Genomic DNA, 20,224 nt, shown 5'->3' with positions numbered 1-20,224 from the left:
TCTATATTGTCTTTGGTTCACTGCACGTATAAAGCTGATGTTATGAAGGTACTGTTGGCAAATTGGTGCCTTTTTAGATCCATTTAGTGATGTTATTTCAAATCAGAGCCTAGTGACAAATCTAATGAGCAAAATTCAGTAAAATTCAGTTAGCAGTTCACATCACAGCTGCAGAACAGGTTTGCTTGACTCACCACGAGTGTGTAAAGCCTGACAGAGTTGCACTTGCATGAGTTTATGTTCCCCATGACCAATGACTGATCATGATTATTCCCAATGACCAATGCCTAATCACCATTCTTCCCAACCACCAAACACTGATCACCATTGTTCCCAAAAACCAATCACTGATCACCATTGTTCCCAATGACCAGTACCTGATGACCACTGTTTCCAACCACCAAACACTGATCACCATTGTTCCCAACGACCAATCACAGATCACCATTGTTCCCAACGACCAATCACAGATCACCATTGTTCCCAACGACCAATCACTGATCACCATTGTTCCCAATGACCAATCGCTGATCACCATTGTTCCCAACGACCAATCACTGATCATAATTGTTCCCAACGACTAATCATTGATCACCACTGTTCTCAATGACCAATCACAGATCACCATTGTTCCCTATGACAATCACTGAACACCATTTGTCTCAATGGCCAATCACTGATCACTGCTGTTCCTAATGGTCAATCAGTCAGTACTTTTACATGGACAACAATATTGCATTAACCCGATTAAGACGATACTCTGATTAAGAAACTACCATGTAAACAGCGATTTCTGATTACCTTAATCTGGCTAAATCATACTCAAAGTAAACATAAATCGAATTAAGACTTGTGGAGTATTCCTGTTTTAGTTGCATTATTGAAGTCCATTATAGACATGTACACACCTTAATCACACTATTAATGTCAATGGGAGTTTTCACTGCATTTTGCGACAGGACACGTACACACACGGCAGTGCTCAACCAATGGCCAATCACTGATCACCACTATTCCCAATGTCCAATCACTGATCACCACTGCATGTCCCACCCGAGCAGTTCTTTGTTCTTTGTTTTAAACTCTCTTCTTGGGTCTATTTGCAAGTAATAAATGGGAGTTATCTAATATGTACCAGTAACCATTTCCTTTTGTGTCTATTCCCTGACTGCACATTATCATTGATTCTTTTTGCCTGCATTCTGGATCAAAATGGTATTTTGTAAACATGCAAGTATATTGTAATGTTTTCTATTAGAGGGCGGACGGTGGCTTAGTGGTTAGCACGTTCACCTCACACCTCCAGGGTCGGGGGTTCAGGGGGTTCAGGGGGTTCGGGGGTTCAGGGGGTTCGGGGGTTCAATTCCCATAGTGGCCCTGTGTGTGTGGAGTTTGTATGTTCTCCCCGTGCTGTGGGGGTTTCCTCTGGGTACTCCGGTTTCCTCCCCCAGTCCAAAGACATGCATGGTAGGCTGATTGGCATGTCCAAAGTGTCCATAGTGTATGAATGGGTGTGTGTATGTGATTGTGCCCTGCGATGGACTGGCACCCTGTCCAGGGTGTCTTGTGCCTGATGCTCCCTGGGATAGGCTCCAGGTTTCCCCATGACCCTGAAAAGGATTAAGTGGTATAGATAGATAGATGGATGGATGGATGTTTTCTATTCGGATCAAGATCTATTATATTCTACAGTATTGTATTTTATTATAATATAAATCTCTACAGAAATTGCACCTTCTTCATGTAGCACGTTTTGATAATGATGATTCATGGAATATGACACCATCTGAAACTTATACCAGGTTTTTTGAGCAAATATTTCCTCATGATAGAGTTTGTTACACCTTATGAGGCTGATTGTAAGTGAATTTTCAGACACCACTGCCCTCTTGAGGCTGATGTTCCTTGAATACACCTGGTATTCAGTGCCCTATATCACTCTAATCTCAGTAGCTTGGGTCACAAGTGGTTTGACCCCACTTTTTCCATTTTGGATATGTTACTGATTTTAGAGCTCTGGAAAGCTGTTGATACCTGACATTAATCTGATACTGATGTCCTCTCAGTAACAGAGTACACACTTTGCAGAATTATGCCGCCAAGTTACTTGGAAAATCAGAGGTTCGTGTGTTGTACGTGTTGTATGTGTTGTCTTGGTTAACATCACAGACACAGATCGGACAATGTGATAAATCTGTCATAATACCAATCCAACATTTCACTTCTACCCGGTGTCAATAAAGCATCGACCCTGATAAAGATGCTCAGTTTCAGATCCATACAGCTCTTTAAGCATCACATCCTTACCATAAACTTACTTTAAATAAAGCTGTCATCATGACTATTGGAATTCCATTTACACTGTTAAATCTTTTTTTTTTTTTTTTTTTTTTTTTTTTTTTTTACTAAAGTATATGTTTCCACATAAAAGTTATATAACAAATATAGATTTGATGTCTTTTCACACTTAAGTATAATGTGATTAATTTTATGTAAAGATACACATTTGTCAGTAAGTGTATATGCTGTTGTCTTGGATATACTTCCTGATTAGAGATGTATTTATCTTTTTTCCCCTCTTTTAATGTTTGACTAGTCTACTACATTTACTCCTCAATTTTAACTAGGAACCTTTTTCTAATTATTAGAACCTCTATTACAGCAAACTGTCCGCCCTGTTCTTGTATACATTCATCTGAAGAAAATAATGTCACTTCTTTAAAATCACAAGACTTAGTCAAAGAATACATTTTTTCTTTTTAATGGAAAGTTTCCATCAAAGTAACAGCTACCAGCAAATGTATGGGCATGCCTATTTTCTTTTACATTTCAATATGAAATAATAAGCAAGCGTGATGAAACGCTTTATGAAAGGATGAGAACAAGTGTGATTAAACAACAACTACTGAAGTTTTGTATTATTTGTAGATTTGATTACTTTTACGTTTCTGTTGAACATCTTTGAGGAAACTGAACAAAATTGCTTGTATTAGAAATTTTTAAATATAAATAATAATAATAATAATAATAATAATAATAATAATAATAATAATAATAATAATAATTTTCTCCGCTCATAAAACTGTACTTTAATTACGAGGAATGTATTATTACTTATAACAGATGTTTGAGATGTTTAAGTTTTGAACATTTTTGAGAAATAACTTGAATCGAAACGCCGATTTGAGGCAAGCCTGTAGTACGGCTGTGGGGCGGTGCGCAATTAAAAACTACTAATCCCGTGGTGTGTACATAGTGATGCCATTTCCGTGCGCGTTATCAACAGCCAATGAGTGTGCACGTCGTCGACGTAGCGTCCCTCCCCTTTTACAGTTGGTTTTTTTCTTCTCTTAGGGTTCAGCGACCGTCGGCGCCATATTGACGATTACAACGCCTTCTGCAAAACCGTGAAAAAACACCGTATTTGCCAAAATGCTGTACTTGGAGGACTACCTCGAAAGTAAGTCTATACCTAGTTTTATTTTTTCGTGATTGAATGAGCGAGTTTGTTTGAGTATCCGGCTCGTGTTTTGGTGATAATGGTACGCAGCTGTTAGCCTGCTAGGCTAGTCCGTCATTTTGGTTTTTCTTCTCTCTGGCAGTGATCGAGCAGCTACCCATGGATCTCCGCGACAGGTTTACGGAAATGCGAGAGATGGACCTGCAAGTGCAGAGTAAGACAGTGCGATCGGGCGGCAGTGTGACAACCAAGTGGGCTAAAGCTAAACACTACACTCTGAGTTAGAGGAATCACAACAACAACAATAATAATAACAACAACAACAACAACAATAATAATAGAGGTTTATAACAGTTCAAGTGAATGGATTTGTTTTTCTTGTACATTTTGTGATGAGAGCTGAACTTAATTGCAGTTCTACAAGTCAGGTACAAGTTTGGAGGATCATTTTAAAACTAAAGATGCGCGGAAACGCTTCAGGCTGGATTGTCAAAAAAACAAAAACAAATCTCAGTTTAGTAAACAATTACAACAACAACTTTTTTTTTTTTTTTAATGTGTTCGTGTGTCAGCATCTGAAAGGAGGATTTCTGTAAGCCCCAGTGGATACTTATATCACCTACAAAGCAGATCACACTAATTATATATTTTGTTTTTCAAAGTTCTGTAAATTCAGTGTCCTGCATAAGTATTCGCACCCTCCATACATACACACACCCCTAGACGTTTTCTATATTTTGCAGTGTTACGACCTGGGATTAGTGTGGAATTAATTAGGATTTTTCTCCTGATGATGAATAATTAATGTTCTCTCTTTGTCTGTCTGGGTTTCCTCGGGGTTCTCTGCTTTCCTTCCAACCCCCTCAAAGCATGCCGTTGTGGGCAATTCAGCATCCTAAGTGTAGATCAGTCTGTCCAGGATTTTCGATCACAGAAATGAATGGCAAATCATGGAAACGCCGCAATATTCAGAGGAGCGTGCGATTTTTCTGAATTACAGCAGGTTTTCTGCAGGTTTGGGCCAAGACGTGTCATGTGACGTCATCACAACGCGCGTTGAGCCAAAGCCCTGTCGAACATAAGTACAGATGAACGGTCTCAGCAAACATCACAGTGCAAAATAATTTAACGCAGTTGCGATTTTAGCTAATTCAAGTAGTTTGCTGCAAAAAAGCACAAAAAACTCTGCACATTGTGTCACAAATTTTTAACAAAGCCTCAGCATTTTTGGCCGCAACAACCACAACAAAAACTCTGGTAAATGCGTGTGTCCATGAATGGACTGGTGGCTCATCCTGGGCGTGTTCCCAGGATTGGCTCTGGATTCACCACCTTTACCCTGACCAGGATAAAATGCTTACTGAAGATGTATGAGTGAATTACATATCATCAGCACGTTTTATCAGTCACTGTGTAGCGTAATAATGGAGACCGCTCTTTTTATTTATTTATTTTTTCCTTTTTTTTTTTCAAATTCAAATTTCCCATTCTGTTTTGGCTCATGACGATTTTAATTAAAAACAACAGTATGAATTTATTTGAGCTGGATAATGATCTTTATTAGGCTGGTCCTGGCCGGCTCTAAAGTCTCTAAAGGAGGTAATTACCTGGCACATGCTGAGTATTTTCATGGCAATGATTCAAATGTGTGTAAAAATGCATCTTATTACCGTCTTACTGAGCTAGTGTAATATCGTGCGCCCGTCCCCGTGTGTCGAGACCCGTCTCGGAGCAGAGCTATTAGCAGGAACGAGTTTGGTCAGTAGTAGTAGTGACATTTTCACAGTATGGAAACTTAGTCAAAAAATATCACGGTATTAATCAACCATTTAATTAATAAATAAATAAATAAATAAATAAAAAACTCTAAGGCTGGTGGTGAAAATTTTATTATAGAATCTATCTACGTATAAAAGGATCTTTTTAAGAACATTGTTGTTGGGTTTGTTATGGTCAGTAACTCCACATTCTCACCGACTCGGGGTCGGATCAGTACTTTGAGACGGCCGTGCTCATCATAACGCTGCTTGCGCTTTACAGATGCTATGGACCAGCTGGAGCAGAGAGTTAATGAGTTCTTTGCCAACGCTAAGAAGAACAAACCCGAATGGAGGGAGGAGCAGATGGAGGTTATTAAGAAGGTAGGGGATAAAAGATGCAATTTTCACCAAGCACCAATAGAACATCTGCTAGAATAGCTCTTTAGTCCCAAAACAGACTGCTTTATTTACCATTCCGCCTACCTTGCATTCGTATTTTGTAGTTTTTTTTTTAGTTTGCAGAGATTTATATATAATATACACACAGACACACACACACACAGCTAAATCGTTCTCACTGCATGTAAACCCTCATGTCACTTTACTTTTTACAAACTTTGCCTGTTGAAGGTGATCGCTGGAATGACTCTGAAATGACTGCAATGATTTGCTTTCTGTCAGGACTATTATAAAGCATTGGAAGATGCTGATGAAAAAGTCCAGTTAGCCAATCAAATATATGATCTGGTGAGTGAAAAACTGTTTATAGTGCACTACATCTGATTAGCCACTAGGTGGCGGTCAGTCACAATATGACAGTCAATAAACTATGGAGCTTAGGAAGAAGTTGAATTTAATAAGCAACAAGATGAATTTGTTAGAGGAAAAAAAAACCCTGGTGAAATGCTGATAGTTATTAAAAGTATGTTTTGATGTTGATTAAGAGGTTTTGTTGTGATTAGGTGGATCGACACTTGAGGAAGTTGGATCAGGAGCTTGCAAAGTTCAAAATGGAGCTTGAAGCGGACAACGCCGGCATTACAGAGGTCCTGGAGAGACGTGAGTAACGGACAGCTGTTGTTCAGTCAGCATGCGTAGAACAATTTTACATTTGCAATGTTTTGCCGGTTTTATTCGAATCCCGGTCCTCTTCAGTGCGGTTCCTTAGGCAGACGAGAACACAGTAATTGTCTGACCGAGGGTTTTCTGAGTACGCTACCAAGCAAACTCCAGTGTGGTTCGATTGCAGGGAAAAGGCGACCCAACTGCAGGAAGCAGCAAACATTGTGTGTTTTCGGTGGAGCGTCTTTGTAGATGTGAGCTGCTGCACTGAGCTACGAGACGCAAGCAGATTTTGTATCTAGGCTGTTATTTTTTTTTAATCATACTTGCCTGTCATTCATGTAAGCTTAACAACCAGAAAATGAAAAAGCCTTCTTATTGATTTCTGCGAATCAGTACTCCTGCACAATCTCTCCTCCTCCTTCACTACACACACACACATGGCCAAGGACATGCAGTCTGGTAGATGGTAGAATTATTTTAACTCTACAGATTAATTAATCTGCATGGATGACAGGAGATCATTTCAGAAGCAGGGACACACAGTATGTGGAAACACTGGCAAAGCTGAGCAAGTGAAGCAGTCATAAAGATCTCCTACTCACAGTTAACCATACTGAGAGAAAATAAACATGTTAGTAGATATAATATCGTATAATATCTCCGATGTACCTGGTATGTGAGGATGGAATACTATAGCTCAACATGATGCTATATTCGGAACCTTGCATGGCTGCAACTAATGCTTATTTTCATAAGCAATTAATTGGCCGATTATTTTATCGATTAATTGGATGGCAAAAAACAGAACTTTCAATACCATTTTTTTCCCATTTGCTTAAAATCTACAAACTGAGTCTTGTGAATATAAACTTCAGACTGAAAGTTTAGTCTTTAGTTTAGTTTATATTCTATGTAAGTATTTCTGCATTATTTTTTATGGATTCGCAAGAAAGCACTGATGATGAAACTACAGTCCTAAATTAATAAGAAAATTTCACTTTCACTGCACCTTGTGGTTTCTGTTACTCACTGCTTTTAGCATAATGTTTTACTCCTGTTTACTTAGGCCATAGGGTTTTAATTAGACATTAGAGATCTTTCTCACGTTCCCATTGTTTATCACCGTGTCTACACTGAGCGTGAGGAGCAACATGGCCTCGTTACTAATACATCACTCCTGTTATAATAAACGACTGACTTTACACTTCAATCGCGCAAATACAGAGTATACTGACAAACTGGAATTAAACGAAACCTTTTAAGCAACTTGCACCAGTTTCCCCCAACCCAAAGCGCAGTTTCCATCTAGCGAGTCGAAGAGAACAAATGCGTTACTTCACAATAAACTGGCGCAAATACCTAAAAGAATAATGAATCTGCTGCTGTAGGAGAAGCCACTGTGGGCCTTTTTGTATATAATAAATAACTTGCATCTCAGCGCGCGTAGATGAAACGCAATAAACCCGCTCATGTCATCTTGCGTTCGGAGGCAGGAGCCTGCTCTTTGAGAACGCAGTCGTGCAAGACAGTTCTGGGAGGTAATTATACAGAACCTCTCTAGCAGTGTCGCGTTACGTGCATTTGACGTCACGTGCCGTCGACTGAGAAACGGTTTATGCTTCCTGTTAGTAAAGAAACCGCTCGTTTTCCATTTGAGACAATACTACCTTCTGAAATTCATACACTAGACGGTAGAGTGCATAGTGTAAGTGTACAGTATGTCATTTGGGACACAACTTTGGTCTGTACTCTCCGATGCGTTTTCGGAACAGAAGTAACGCAGTCAATAAATAGATTCGCTGACGGCGATTTTCATAACTGATTATTATCATTGTTTAGTTGTTGTAGCTCTAAAACCTTGTTAGTAAAGGATAATTATGAACTCTCCCATAGTCATGTATTAATGCACTCGACATATGTTATTACGCTACATTAGCTACCACTTTGAAGATTAGTCAGTTAGATTTCCAGGCATCCAGAACATGGGACTCATCTCTTCATGGTTTTTCTGTGCTCAGTGGGCTAGCAAAGCATACTGTATGAAGTTTACCCCGAGGGGAGTTTGTCATTTTGGAGGAATAGGAAGGTTTATCTGTATTTACACTGCAAATGCCATTCTGCTCGCAGTCAGCATTTGACTGCAAATTCCACTCTGCTCCTTTAGTCTAAATTGGTTTGTGTTTGCATTTGCAAGCTTACTCTTGTTGAGCCATTTTAATAATTCTTTCTTTTTCTTACTACAGGATCGTTGGAAATGGACAGTCCTTCTCAACCTGTCAATAACCATCATGTTCACTCGCACGTTACGGGAGAAAGTAAGATGCATCGCCTCTCTCTCTCTCTCTCTCTCTCTCTCTACCAGACATGCTCTCATACTTTCTACTCTATTGTGTTTCTGTAACATGTGTGTCTGTGTGTACTTATCAGAAAGGAAGTACAGTGCACCAACTCACCACACTACTGAGCATGTGCCAGAGAAGAAGTTTAAATCTGAAGCTCTGCTCTCGACACTCACATCAGATGCCTCCAAAGAGAATACGCCGGGTAAAGAAAGCATAAAATGTTCTCTATAAACATTTAAAATTGCTCATATTGCTTGACTGCCTCAGTTGTTTTGCTAATGTGTGTGTGTGTGTGTGTGTGTGACAGGCTGCAGAGTGAACAGCACGTCCTCTTCGTCCAACAGTGTGTACAATGTGAACTCCTCCCAAGCTCTTTCCTCCTACAACCTGACCTCTCTGCCAATGGGTCCAGCTGCCGGTGCAGGGGCCATCAGTATGGCAGCGGCTCAGGCAGTGCAGGCCACAGCACAGGTGAAACAAAACTCGCTCACTCCTTCCTTCTTCCCCACCTTTCCTTCCTTCCTTCTTCCCGTCTGCAACATCTGTACTGTTTCAGTACACATATAATTGTTATAAATCTGTAAAAACTAAGTGCGCTATTCAAATTTTCATCATAATGACGTTTAAAGGGAAAAATGAATATTTATATTTGTTTCATGCAGCATTTTAGTTGCCGAGCACTCTGGTCTTTTGAACCCGTTGTCGCTTGATGTAGGAAAATGAATGCAAATATAAGCTTGACACTTTTTTAAAAAAAAAATTCAATATTTAATATAAACAAAACATCTGGTTTCGAAGTGATATTGCTCTTAACAATTTCCAACAGTCGCCCGTTTTCCCTGGCAAAATATCAAAAAGTAATTTTGTTAAAATAATAATAATAATTCCGCACTGCATTAGGTTATACGAAGTTAAACATACAGAGTTCGTCTATGAAATCCAGTGTTGAATGTGCTATATTAGATCTTACAGGTGTTTTGTGGTGCGTGTATGGTCTCGCATTGCAGATGAAGGAGGGCAGGAGGACGTCGAGTATGAAGGCTTCCTACGAGGCCATTAAGAACGATATCCTGGCTCGGGACTTTGCTTCGAGCAGAGAGTCTTCTGGCTACATGTCCTCGACTCTGGCCTCCACTCTCACACAGAACCTCACCACCAGCAACAGCTCAGACTCCCGTGCAGGACGCAAGAGCAAGTAAGAGTCTCACACACACTGGTAACATGGTCCTCATGTAGCCTTTTCACAGATTTATTTGGTACATTATTTATAGTCTAGTTACTTTTGTTATGTTGTTGTTACAGGGAACAGTATATTTTTATTGGAAAATGGAGCGTCATATGTTCTATTCAGAAACCTTTAATTCCATACTATTTGAGAAGTTGTGAAAGAGCCATGTGTAGTAATTATATTTGTACTATGTATATTTATGTATAAATATGTATATTTGGATTATGATTCTCATTCCAGGAAACCAGATTAGTAGAGCTGAACTGACCATTTTAATCTGACTTTATGACAGATGGTTGATGAAAATGGCACGGCCTTTTTTCAAGACTGAGTCTGTTGCGGATTCAGATTTGCGTAGCTGAAAATAAAGTCTAATGAACCTTTCAAATTCAAACAACCAGAATTATGACAATTGTGATTTTCTTTTTTACATGTAAGAATAATAATAATAATTTTTTTAAAAAAGCTCACTATTTTTCCACCCTTCTCTGTTCTTCGTGAGCTGTTCCTGAAGAGAATAAATAATGTAACAACTTTACAACTGTACAGGGGTCATTGTTTGCAAGGGTAAAAAAAAAAAAAAACTCATAGAAATTTTTTTATGAATTCAATGGCAGGATTTTGAGAATTCTCTTAACAGGAAGCCTAATATCAGACTTCCTGACTGACACACGTGCTATGCATGTAAATCGTGTATTAGGGATGGGCGATATAGACTTAACTAACAATATAAACGACGATATGAAAATGGTCACATTCAGCACTTTTCTAGTGTTTGACGTTACTTGTTGATGCTTTCTTCTGGCACAACATCTGACTTTCCTCATATTCTGGTCGGGGCTTTTGCTTGAGGTGTTGGAACCAATTTGATGTGTTTCCAGCCTTTTGTTGATGTTTGATTTACCGGTCTTCTGTACCCGAACCACTGCTATGTTACAGAGGAGGCTCCTTTTTTGGAGATGAATTCTTCTCCCTTGTGGGATATGCCTTTCTCCATGCTTGTTAAATAACCAGCGGTAGAAAGCCGTTTTTTGCCCTCCAGGTGGGCGTTCCTATAAGAATGTGACGTCACGTGAAAACTTTGTATCGTAGTTTTGTGGCGTGTCATGGACGATACGATCTGACACACTCCTAGCATGTACGTTAAATATCTGTATCGCTCTCTTCTTTGTCTCGTGTGTGCAGAAACAACAATAAGTCTTCCAACCACCAATCCTCGTCATCTTCGTCCTCTTCCTCCCTGTCGTCCTGTTCCTCCTCCTCGGCTCTGGCTCACGAGCTGGCGCAGCAGACGGCCGCGCTACCAGAGAGCGACAGCAGCGGCCAAGTGGACTGGACTTACGACCCCAACGAGCCCCGCTACTGCATTTGCAACCAGGTGCGCGCACACTTCTCTTTGTTTTTACAGGCACATTGAGTGAATTAGCCCACCTCATTACTGAATTGGTCCAGGGTTGCAGAGAGTATGTAAAGTATATTGCGTTCGTTATAGAATCCATTTTAATAACGGTGAAATTCTGGCATGCAGACACATGTAAATATTATAAATATAATAATATTAGTTCAGGCTTTGCAAATGAAAAACAGACCATTTTATTGTTTAACCACTCAGGAAGTATCATTACCTGCCTGTAAATCAGAAAATCCAGTGTTTAGGCTGATGTTTTTGAGTCATGGCTTTGTGTTTGCCTTATAAAATAGTTAGCTAGAACAAACTTGGGGCAAAATCTCAGATCGTACCAGTAAGAACCTGTCCCGTGTGGTTAGGTGTATACACTACCGGTGTCAAAAGTTTGGGGACTTCAAACTCCAGTGTCTCCAAATTTTTGACACCGGTAGTGCATTTAATATATTTATATTATTATTATTATTATTATTATTATTATTATTATATCTTTCATTCTGAGAGTATTATTGGAGTATATATATGAAGAATATTACTGGAGCAGCATGTCTACTGGAATAAATGTACTATTTTTTTAGTAATTAGTAGTAATTTCACATTAACATTTGAAAGTACTTTATATTTTAGTTCGTGATGTAACAGTTTATTTCAGTCTGACTTGTTGTTTTAGGTTGGTGGAAATTCCAATATCGCTGGCTGGCTATTTTCCAAAATTCCATCGCAGCCCACACCCACTTAGTGTTATTTCTTCGTCGCTTGTTTCAGTGAATATTCTTGTGAAGTAAATGTGATGTCTAAAATGAGTTGTAAACACAACCCCCCCCGAAGTTTATATAAGTGTGTGTGCGTGTGTGTGCGCACGCGCGCAAATGTATTGGCTCCCACAGTGTCTTCGTATTAGAACGGGCCACAAAACAACAATACGTTTGTTAATCATATTGTGTGTTACTCCAAAACAACTTGTAGTACCATGTCTCTCTCTCTCTCTCTCTCTCCAGTTGCATGTGTCTTTAATCTTTGCCTCAGCACAAGTGCATAATAAGTCTCTCTACATTTGCAGGTGTCTTATGGAGAGATGGTTGGCTGTGATAACCAGGATGTAAGTGCACTTCCTCCAGTCAAATAACTTCAGTAAACACAGCTTGGTCACTGGCTTCTTTATATGAGTCCTTTTACACAGCGAGCTAGATGAGTGCTTTATTCATAGTTGACTAAAGCCATGAGCGTCATGTGGTGTGTTCACGTAGAACCTGTGTGTGTGTGTGTGTGTGTGTGTGTGTGTGTGTGTGTGTGTGTGTGTGTGTGTGTGTGTGTGTGTGTGTGCGCTTGTGCTTTCAGTATGGGAAAGTGAATAAACACTGTGTGAGTGGTTCAAGTCATAACACTTGTTGGAATTATGGACCAGTCATGGCAGATAGCTTATGATTGAGGTTGACTATTTGTCTAGATAGCTAGCACATAGTTATTCAGATGTAAGGGCATAGTGATGGTGGAAACCAGACAAACTTGTCCGGAATATCAACTTCCCTCTTAAATGTGTTGGTAAAGTAAGAATAAGTGTACTTGGTATTGAACGCCTGTGAATTCTGGCATATCGAGCAACTTCATAGGGAAAACTTAGCTTTCACATTCACTATAATCATGGTGAACACATGGCTCAGTTTGAGCCTAGCAATATTTAGCATCACTAAGAGAACTTCGTAATACGATTGTGATCATCTCATCTCTACTGACATCTGTAATGGTTACATTTTCTTCCTGATAAGTCGGCCAAAAAAGTAAGCCACTCACTTCAGTCCCTCCATCATTTCAGCGATTTTGTGATCGCAGAGATTAACGTGAAATCAAGCAAGCAAACTCTGTGATATTTGGAGGCGCTTGCAATTTTTCAGAATTACAAAAGATGTTCTCCAGATTTGGGAAAAGATGCGTCGTTCGACGTCAGTCAAAGCCATCTTCAACTCACGTGTGTCGAACATGAGTACAGCTAAAAGGTCTCATTTACTAACAAACATCATCGTGAGTGACAATTACCTGCAAATGTAATTTCGCCAATTCGTAGTTTTCCGCAAAAAAATAAAGCACAAAAAACTCGCAAATTTAGAAGGAGAAAAAAAAACGGCAGCACAATCATGCAATTTTGCAAACAATCACAAAAAGCCTCCACTAAATCCTGTACGGACTGCTTTCAGATGCTGTGTAGAAAACTAGAAATGACACACTGTGTTCATCTGAACGATTTCTTGTTTCTGCAGTGTCCTATCGAGTGGTTCCACTACGGCTGCGTGGGCTTGACCGAGGCACCCAAAGGAAAGTGGTATTGCCCACAGTGTACAGCAGCCATGAAGAGGAGAGGAAGCCGGCATAAATAGACATTCATCACCCCAGAGATGACCCCAAAAACCCTACCCAATCTCACTGCCTGATTCGACCCCTGTTTCCCCTTGTAAAGAAAACTGTGTGAGAGAAGTCTTCAATGTGATCTCCGGTTTGTGAAATGTGAAAATGAGCTTTTGAGGAAATTGTGTGCGTGTTTGTGTGTGTGTAAATGTAAGATGAGACACGACCTTTTAGTTATTTTTATCTTCGATTAAAGTCCTGATTGGTAGGGGAGAGTTGTTGATATACACCAACCCTCAGACATTCCTCAGCCTACCATGTGTGATGGTAGGGGTCATGACCTCCAGCACAAATTAGTGCATCTCACTCCTATTATTCCATATTCGCAAAGACAAGACGAACTCGGGAATGTGTTGATGAACTATGGACCCCGGAAATTGACACGAAATCCGCAGTGCCTCTGAACGAGACGAGCCTGACGATACTGGTGTTATCTGGAAGTATTTATATTCAGTACACAAGGGGTTTTCAATCCAGGTCCTGGGGTTCCCCCTGCACTGCTGATTTAGTGTTTTCTCTGCTCTAAAATGCACATTTTTAACTCATGCAGGGTTCCATAATGAGCCGGTGAGTGGATTCAGGTCTGTTGGGAGCAGAAAAAACACTAAATCCTCTGTACTGCAGCACTTCGTGACCAGAAATACGGGATACGCTGCAGTATTTATATTGAATTGTGCTTCACTTGGGGATGGAACCTCATATCACCCAAGACCTCACACATTTCAAGGAATTTGTGTTTATCTGTAAGAGTGCATTTATTTACATATTAGTCAGGATTTCATTCAGCTGAGTGATTGAGCGCACAAATAATAAAAAAACAAAAAACAGGAAAATGTTCACACTTGCAGATAAGCATGAAAATATTTTTTGTCTGGGCGTTTAAAGCCAGGTGCTGCCAGGTGTATTATAGAAAGAACAGTGATTGTTGGTGTGTGTGTGTGTGTTTGATGTGATGTGTACAGGATGTGTGTGAATGTGTAGTCTGGCCTGCACTGAAGTGGTGATTTAAAGTTTCCTGATGAGGGGAAAAAAAAAATAAAACGATCAATAATTTTGGTATTTCGTGTGTTAAAGTGTGCTTTTTCTGTTTGAACTCATTTCATCCCATTTTTCCCTCTATTGTATGTGAACACGCACTTTTTACTTCTCGGACAGTTCTTTGGCATGTTGGGGAGAAAAAGATTTGTTCTTGGACACGATCATCACAAAGCAAGAAATTACCAACTCAACAGTTGCATCAGCTGAATAATTTGACTAAACTGGTTGAGTTAAAAACTATACTGTAGACAAGAATAAAATAAAAAGCGCAGAATATCATAAGTAATATTTCATGTCTTGTGTTTTTAACAAGCACTATCAAATCTGCCACAGTTGAGGCTGTTGATGAATGTGCATCTCTAATGAGGACGATAAATGTAGGTGTGCAAACTTATTTTAATAAATAATAATAGACATTAGGTATACCAGATATGATTCAGATTTTCATGGTTAACATTTATGGAAGGAGTCTCCAGTGTCAGTGCTTTGTAACAGTAAGTAAGCTTTCCACCATCACTGTCTTCAGGACAGCGGCGTTTGTGGCTTTGTTTTGTTCTTTGTAACATGATGAGCTGTGATCCGTCTCATTAACTTAAAGAAAGAACAAATGGAGAGGCTGGTGAGGGAACAACTGTTTATAGCTGTTATACCATAAATAAGAGCTTGTTTCACAGATGTTCTACATATGTGACCAAAAAAAAAAAAACAAGTATTCATTAATAAAGTTAAAAAAAAAAAAAAAGTGCAATGGTTTGCAAGCTCGTGTGGAACGAGAGGAGTACAGCACTTAGGGGTGTGGTGTTATTGGAAAACCTTGGTGGGGTATAACCCTGCTTCATGTCATTGATATTATAGCATGCTACTAAATGTTTTATTTCTTACACAAATCCTTTTTTTTTTTTTTTCAGGTATATCCCTGAAGTTAATGGGTATCTCAAAGAAGAATGATAATATAAAATCAAAACCACGAATAACTTTATTTGAACCCTGATTTCATTAAAAAAAAAATTGTTTAAGTAGCCTTTATAACACTTTCATGGAAAAGGGTATCTATGTATGTACACTGACCAGCCATAGCATTAAAACCACTGAAGGTGAATAGGATTGATTATCTTGTCAGGGGTTGGGATATATTTAGGCACCAAATGAACAGTTAGTTCTTGAAGTTGATGTGTTGGAAGCAGGAAAAATGGGCAAGGGTAAGGATCTGAGTAACTTTCACAAGGGACGAGTTGTGATGGATAGACGTCTGGATCAGAGCATCTCTAAAACAGCAGGTCTTATGGGGTGTTCCCAGTATGCTGTGGTTAGTACCTACCAAAACTGGTCGAAAGAAGGACAACTGATGAACCGGAGACAGGGTCATGAGCTCACAAGGCTCACTGATGCGTGTGGGGAGCAAAGGCTAGCCTGTCTGGTCCGATCCTACAGATGAGCTACTGTAGCACAAGTTGCTGAAAAGGTTCATGCTGGCTATGATAGAAAGGAGTCAGAAGACAGTGCATCACAGCTTGCTGCATATGGAGCTGCGTAGCTGCAGACCGCTCAGAGCGTCCATGCTGACTCCTGTCCACCACCGAAAGTGCGTACGATGGGTAAATGAGCATCAGAACTGGACAATGGAGCGATGGAAGAAGGTGGCCAGGTCTGTTAAATTGCATTTTCTTTTACCTCATGTGGATGTCCAGGTGCGTATGCGTCGCTTGGGGAAGAGATAGTGCCAGGATGGGAAGAAAGCAAGCTGGCGGAGGAGGTGTGATGCTCTGCGCAATGTTCTGCTGGGAAACCTTGGCTCCTGGCATTCATATGGATATTACTTTAACATGTACCATCTACCTAAACATTGTTGCAGATCAAGTACACCCCTTTATGTCAACAGTATTCCCTAATAGCAGAGGCCTCTCACATAATGTGCCCTTCTACACTGCAAAAACTGTCTGACAAAGACTTCTAGGTGTCGACTTGCCCTCCAAATTCCGCAGATCTCAGTCCGATCGAGCATCTGTGGGATGTGCCGTACAAATAAATCTGATCCATGAAGATCATACCTCGCAGCTTTCAGGACTTAAAGCATTTGCTGCTAACGTCTTGGTGCCAGATACCACAGCACACCTTCAGAGGTCTTGTGGAGTTCATGCCTCCGCGGGTCAGAGCTGTTTTGGTGGCACAAGGGGGACCTACACAATAATTGGCCGGTGGATTTAATGTTATGGCTGGTTAGTGTGTGTGTGTGTGTGTGTATGTGTGTGTGTGTGTGTGTGTGTGTGTATATGTGTATGTGTGTGTATATATGTGTGTGTGTGTATATAAATATATATATATATGTGTGTGTGTGTGTGTGTGTGTGTGTGTGTGTGTGTGTGTGTGTGTGTACCGCGTGTTGGAAATCCGTTATTCCGCTTTAACACTCCCAGCCGAGTTCCACTGCGCCGTTTCAGGCTGCTTCTGTAAAGGATCTCTTCACTTCTGAGAGCAGTAACGGGAGCTTCGTCTACAAACTCCAGAGAGGAAGTAACTGTTTACTCTCTCTCTCTCTCTCTCTCTCTCTCTCTCTCTCTCTCTCTCTCCATTAACGCAAACCAGGTGGAAGAGCTCCGCCGCGCACTACACAGCAAGCCGTCGAAACCATCATCTGATCGCGCTTTTCTGCTCATGGAATAAGTTTTGCAGTCTCACTGGGAGAGTTTCTGCGTGTTTTTAATCCCGGCCTTTACTTTTCCGCCCGGTTGTTCCAGGAGCGCAGTTTTGGCGCAGACGGAGAGAGGCGGTGCTGGAGTTCCGCTCCTCGGAGGAGCTCCTGGAGGGTCAAAAAAAGAAGAAGAAAGAGCGCTTTTTTTTCTTTTCTTCACCTCTTTCCTCAAGCTTTCCCTGCTTATTCTGTAGCGTTTCCAACACTGCGTGAGGATGTGGCCAGGTTTCTGAACGCGCTTTGCCTCGGCGAGGGTCAGTGCGCATTATTTTTCTCTTTTCCTCCAAAAAAGTTTGAATGCCGCTGTGAAAGTTAGATGGTTTCCTAAATTGCGTGTGTGTGGAATCCTGAGCGCATCGGTGACCATTTAGAAGGAAACCCGAGCGACTCGGACATCCCGTCCCATCCCATCCATGGTACCCTATGTGTCTGTGCATCGGGATGCTGCTGCGCCGGATCCTGGGGCTCGGGACTCTGAGGCGCACATGGCGCACGGCCCCGCTTGTGCTCGTGGGGCTCGCTGTGTTTCTTATCTACCACACCTCTGTGGTGAACCGGACAGGCTTCAGACCTGGACAAAAGGACCAAAAGAACAAATCTGTGATGAAGGACCACACAGTGCTTCTCAAGCACCCAGAAGAGCTCGTCTCTTTCCTGGAAGCCTGGCATGATCACAATGAAGTAAGTGCAAACATTTTGGAACAAGGTTCCTGTAGGCCAGTGGTCAGCAACCCTGTTCCTGAAGATCTACTTTCATGAAGACTTCAGCTCCAACCATAATCGTGCGCACCTGACCATCTACTCAGCCTTCATGAAGCTCTTGATAAACTAAAACAGGTGTGTTAGATTTAGGTTGGAGATGAAACCTGCAGGAACGTAGATCTCAAGGAAGAGGCTTGGTGACCACTGCTGTAGGAACAAACAAAGGTTCTGCGAGAGAGACAAACAAGCAAACCCCTACAAGATCTTTCAGAAACTCTCAAAAATAAAAGCACCAAACTGCAACAACATCTTTGTTGCATCAGTGGTGCATGTTTCATCATTTCTGGTATATATGGTATCTTTTACCTGAGAAGGTGCACCATTAGTTAGCTTTTGGAGTACTAGTCCAGGTGTGTACAGTAGCTTCAATTATTTGTAAAGGTTTCCAAATAAAAAATATATATATACTGAAGGAGGGCGCATGGTGGCTTAGTGGTCAGCACGTTCGCCTCACACGTCCGGGGTTCAATTCCCGCCGGGGCCATGTGTGTGTGGAGTTTGCATGTTCTCCCCATGCTGCGTGCTGAGGTACCGAAGTCATAATTACCTCAAAGTCCTTAGTACGGTTTTGCAGATTTATGTATACACTCAATACTGTAAGAAAGTTTTTGTTAGGTTCTTCATGAGCTGGTTGAGGCGTGTTGGACATTCTTGCATGTGAGAGAGTCTGTGTGGTGCACGTACTGAGTAAACAAAATTCAACCAGACATCAAATAAGAGAGAGACTTAGGAATGCCTCACAGTCTCATTGTAGTAAAAACAGAATAGAGATCCAGTCATTAGAATGCTCTTGTCCTTGAAATCCACTTGACCTTCACCATGACCTGAAATGACTGATGACTGAAATCCTTCACACAGAATGCCCTATTAAACTTCAGTAGGATTTCATGCAACAACAAAAAACACACCAATATTGTTCACTGTACTGTACAGAACACTGTAATCTTCAAAACAAAAATTCATGAAATGTGTAGTTTGTCTCCGATATGAGCAAATGTGGTCACTTTAGAGCTTTGCCCAGTCCCCACTCACCCTATGTTAAGTCCTTGTTAAATATAGTGGACGAGTATTGTTTATTTATGTTGGGTGTCTTTCTCAGGTTATTTTAGGAGGACAGGCTCAAGGCTGGCTGGCAGTTGGCTGAGGCCTCATAGAGGAGGGGCGATTTATGACTGCACACATGTTTCTGGTCAGCGCTGACATGGCGCCCACCTGCATCAGTGTTTTAGAAGTGGAGGATGAGAGCACATGATCAAAGCTTTTAAAGATAAAACATCTCTGGTGGTCTGTTTATTCTTGATTTTGCTCCAAGTGTGTGTTGGTGTCTGAGCTGAGACATGGTGAGACATAGACTACATTGACATGGACAGCAATAATCTAATTATTGACCTTATTCTGAATAAGACAATATTCTGATTAAGGTGTTTATATGAGTCACTTTTAGAAGATTCCTTTCATGTTCAGGTTTTACATGTTATAGATCATAGATAACGTCACACGTCATTACGTCCCCACATCACGCCATCCGACGTCCCTCTAGAATTTCACATATCGACATACAGTTGGTCTTCGTTATGGTACCGTTTACAGTTTTTGGGTGTTTTTATTTAAAATTTTTACGGACTCTTCAAGTGCAGTTAATTTATTGTCATGCTGTACGTGCAAATAGACGACTGCTTGAAGCCGTGGGCTGCGTCTCAAACCGCGTACTTACCGTCTATATAGTAGCCGAGATACATGTATTTCACCTACTATAAGCTTATAGTAGTTAAATACTCGGTTTGGGACACAGCCGTGCTCTCTTGTTTGCCGTCAAATGGTTGAGCACTGCCGTGTGTGATCGTGTCCCGTCGCAAAATGCGGTGAAAACTCCCACACGACGTTAATAGTGTGATTAAGGTGTGTACATGTCTGTAATATACGTCGATAATACGACTAAAACAGGAATACTCCACATGTCTTAATTCCATTTGTGTTTACTTCGAGTATGACTTTATCGGATTAAGGTAATTAAAAATGGCTGTTTACATGCTATTTTCTTAATCAGAGTATTGTCTTAATCAGGTTAATAATGG

At 40.6% G+C, this 20,224-nt stretch overlaps 2 protein-coding genes across 4 annotated transcripts in view; both read left to right on the top strand.

Annotated features, from left to right (window-relative positions):
• The first annotated feature begins 3,308 nt into the window (after positions 1-3,308).
• ing3 (inhibitor of growth family, member 3) lies at positions 3,309-14,719 on the top strand. The gene is made up of 12 exons (XM_017494368.3): positions 3,309-3,460; positions 3,603-3,674; positions 5,501-5,601; positions 5,902-5,967; positions 6,183-6,279; positions 8,529-8,600; positions 8,713-8,829; positions 8,935-9,098; positions 9,635-9,822; positions 11,041-11,233; positions 12,321-12,359; positions 13,516-14,719. Exons 1-12 carry the CDS (start codon positions 3,433-3,435, stop codon positions 13,630-13,632), a joined length of 1,254 nt encoding a protein of 417 aa, XP_017349857.1. The 5' UTR covers positions 3,309-3,432; the 3' UTR covers positions 13,633-14,719.
• A 2,337-nt stretch (positions 14,720-17,056) lies between these two features.
• Positions 17,057-20,224, top strand: part of cped1 (cadherin-like and PC-esterase domain containing 1) — an 84,228-nt gene continuing 81,060 nt past the window's right edge. The window contains exon 1 of one of the 3 annotated variants that reach the window (XM_053688046.1): positions 17,057-18,068. In XM_053688046.1, the coding sequence (XP_053544021.1) occupies positions 17,811-18,068 (258 nt within the window). In that variant the 5' untranslated portion in view covers positions 17,057-17,810. The remainder of the gene's footprint in view (positions 18,069-20,224) is intronic. The other 2 variants (XM_017494366.3, XM_017494365.3) reach the window with 2 other exon arrangements.

Source organism: Ictalurus punctatus, chromosome 19 (assembly GCF_001660625.3).
Source record: "Ictalurus punctatus breed USDA103 chromosome 19, Coco_2.0, whole genome shotgun sequence".
Classification (NCBI taxonomy): Eukaryota; Metazoa; Chordata; class Actinopteri; order Siluriformes; family Ictaluridae; genus Ictalurus; species Ictalurus punctatus.
Note: the sequence above shows the minus strand (reverse complement) of the source record. Positions and strands in the feature narration are given on the sequence as shown.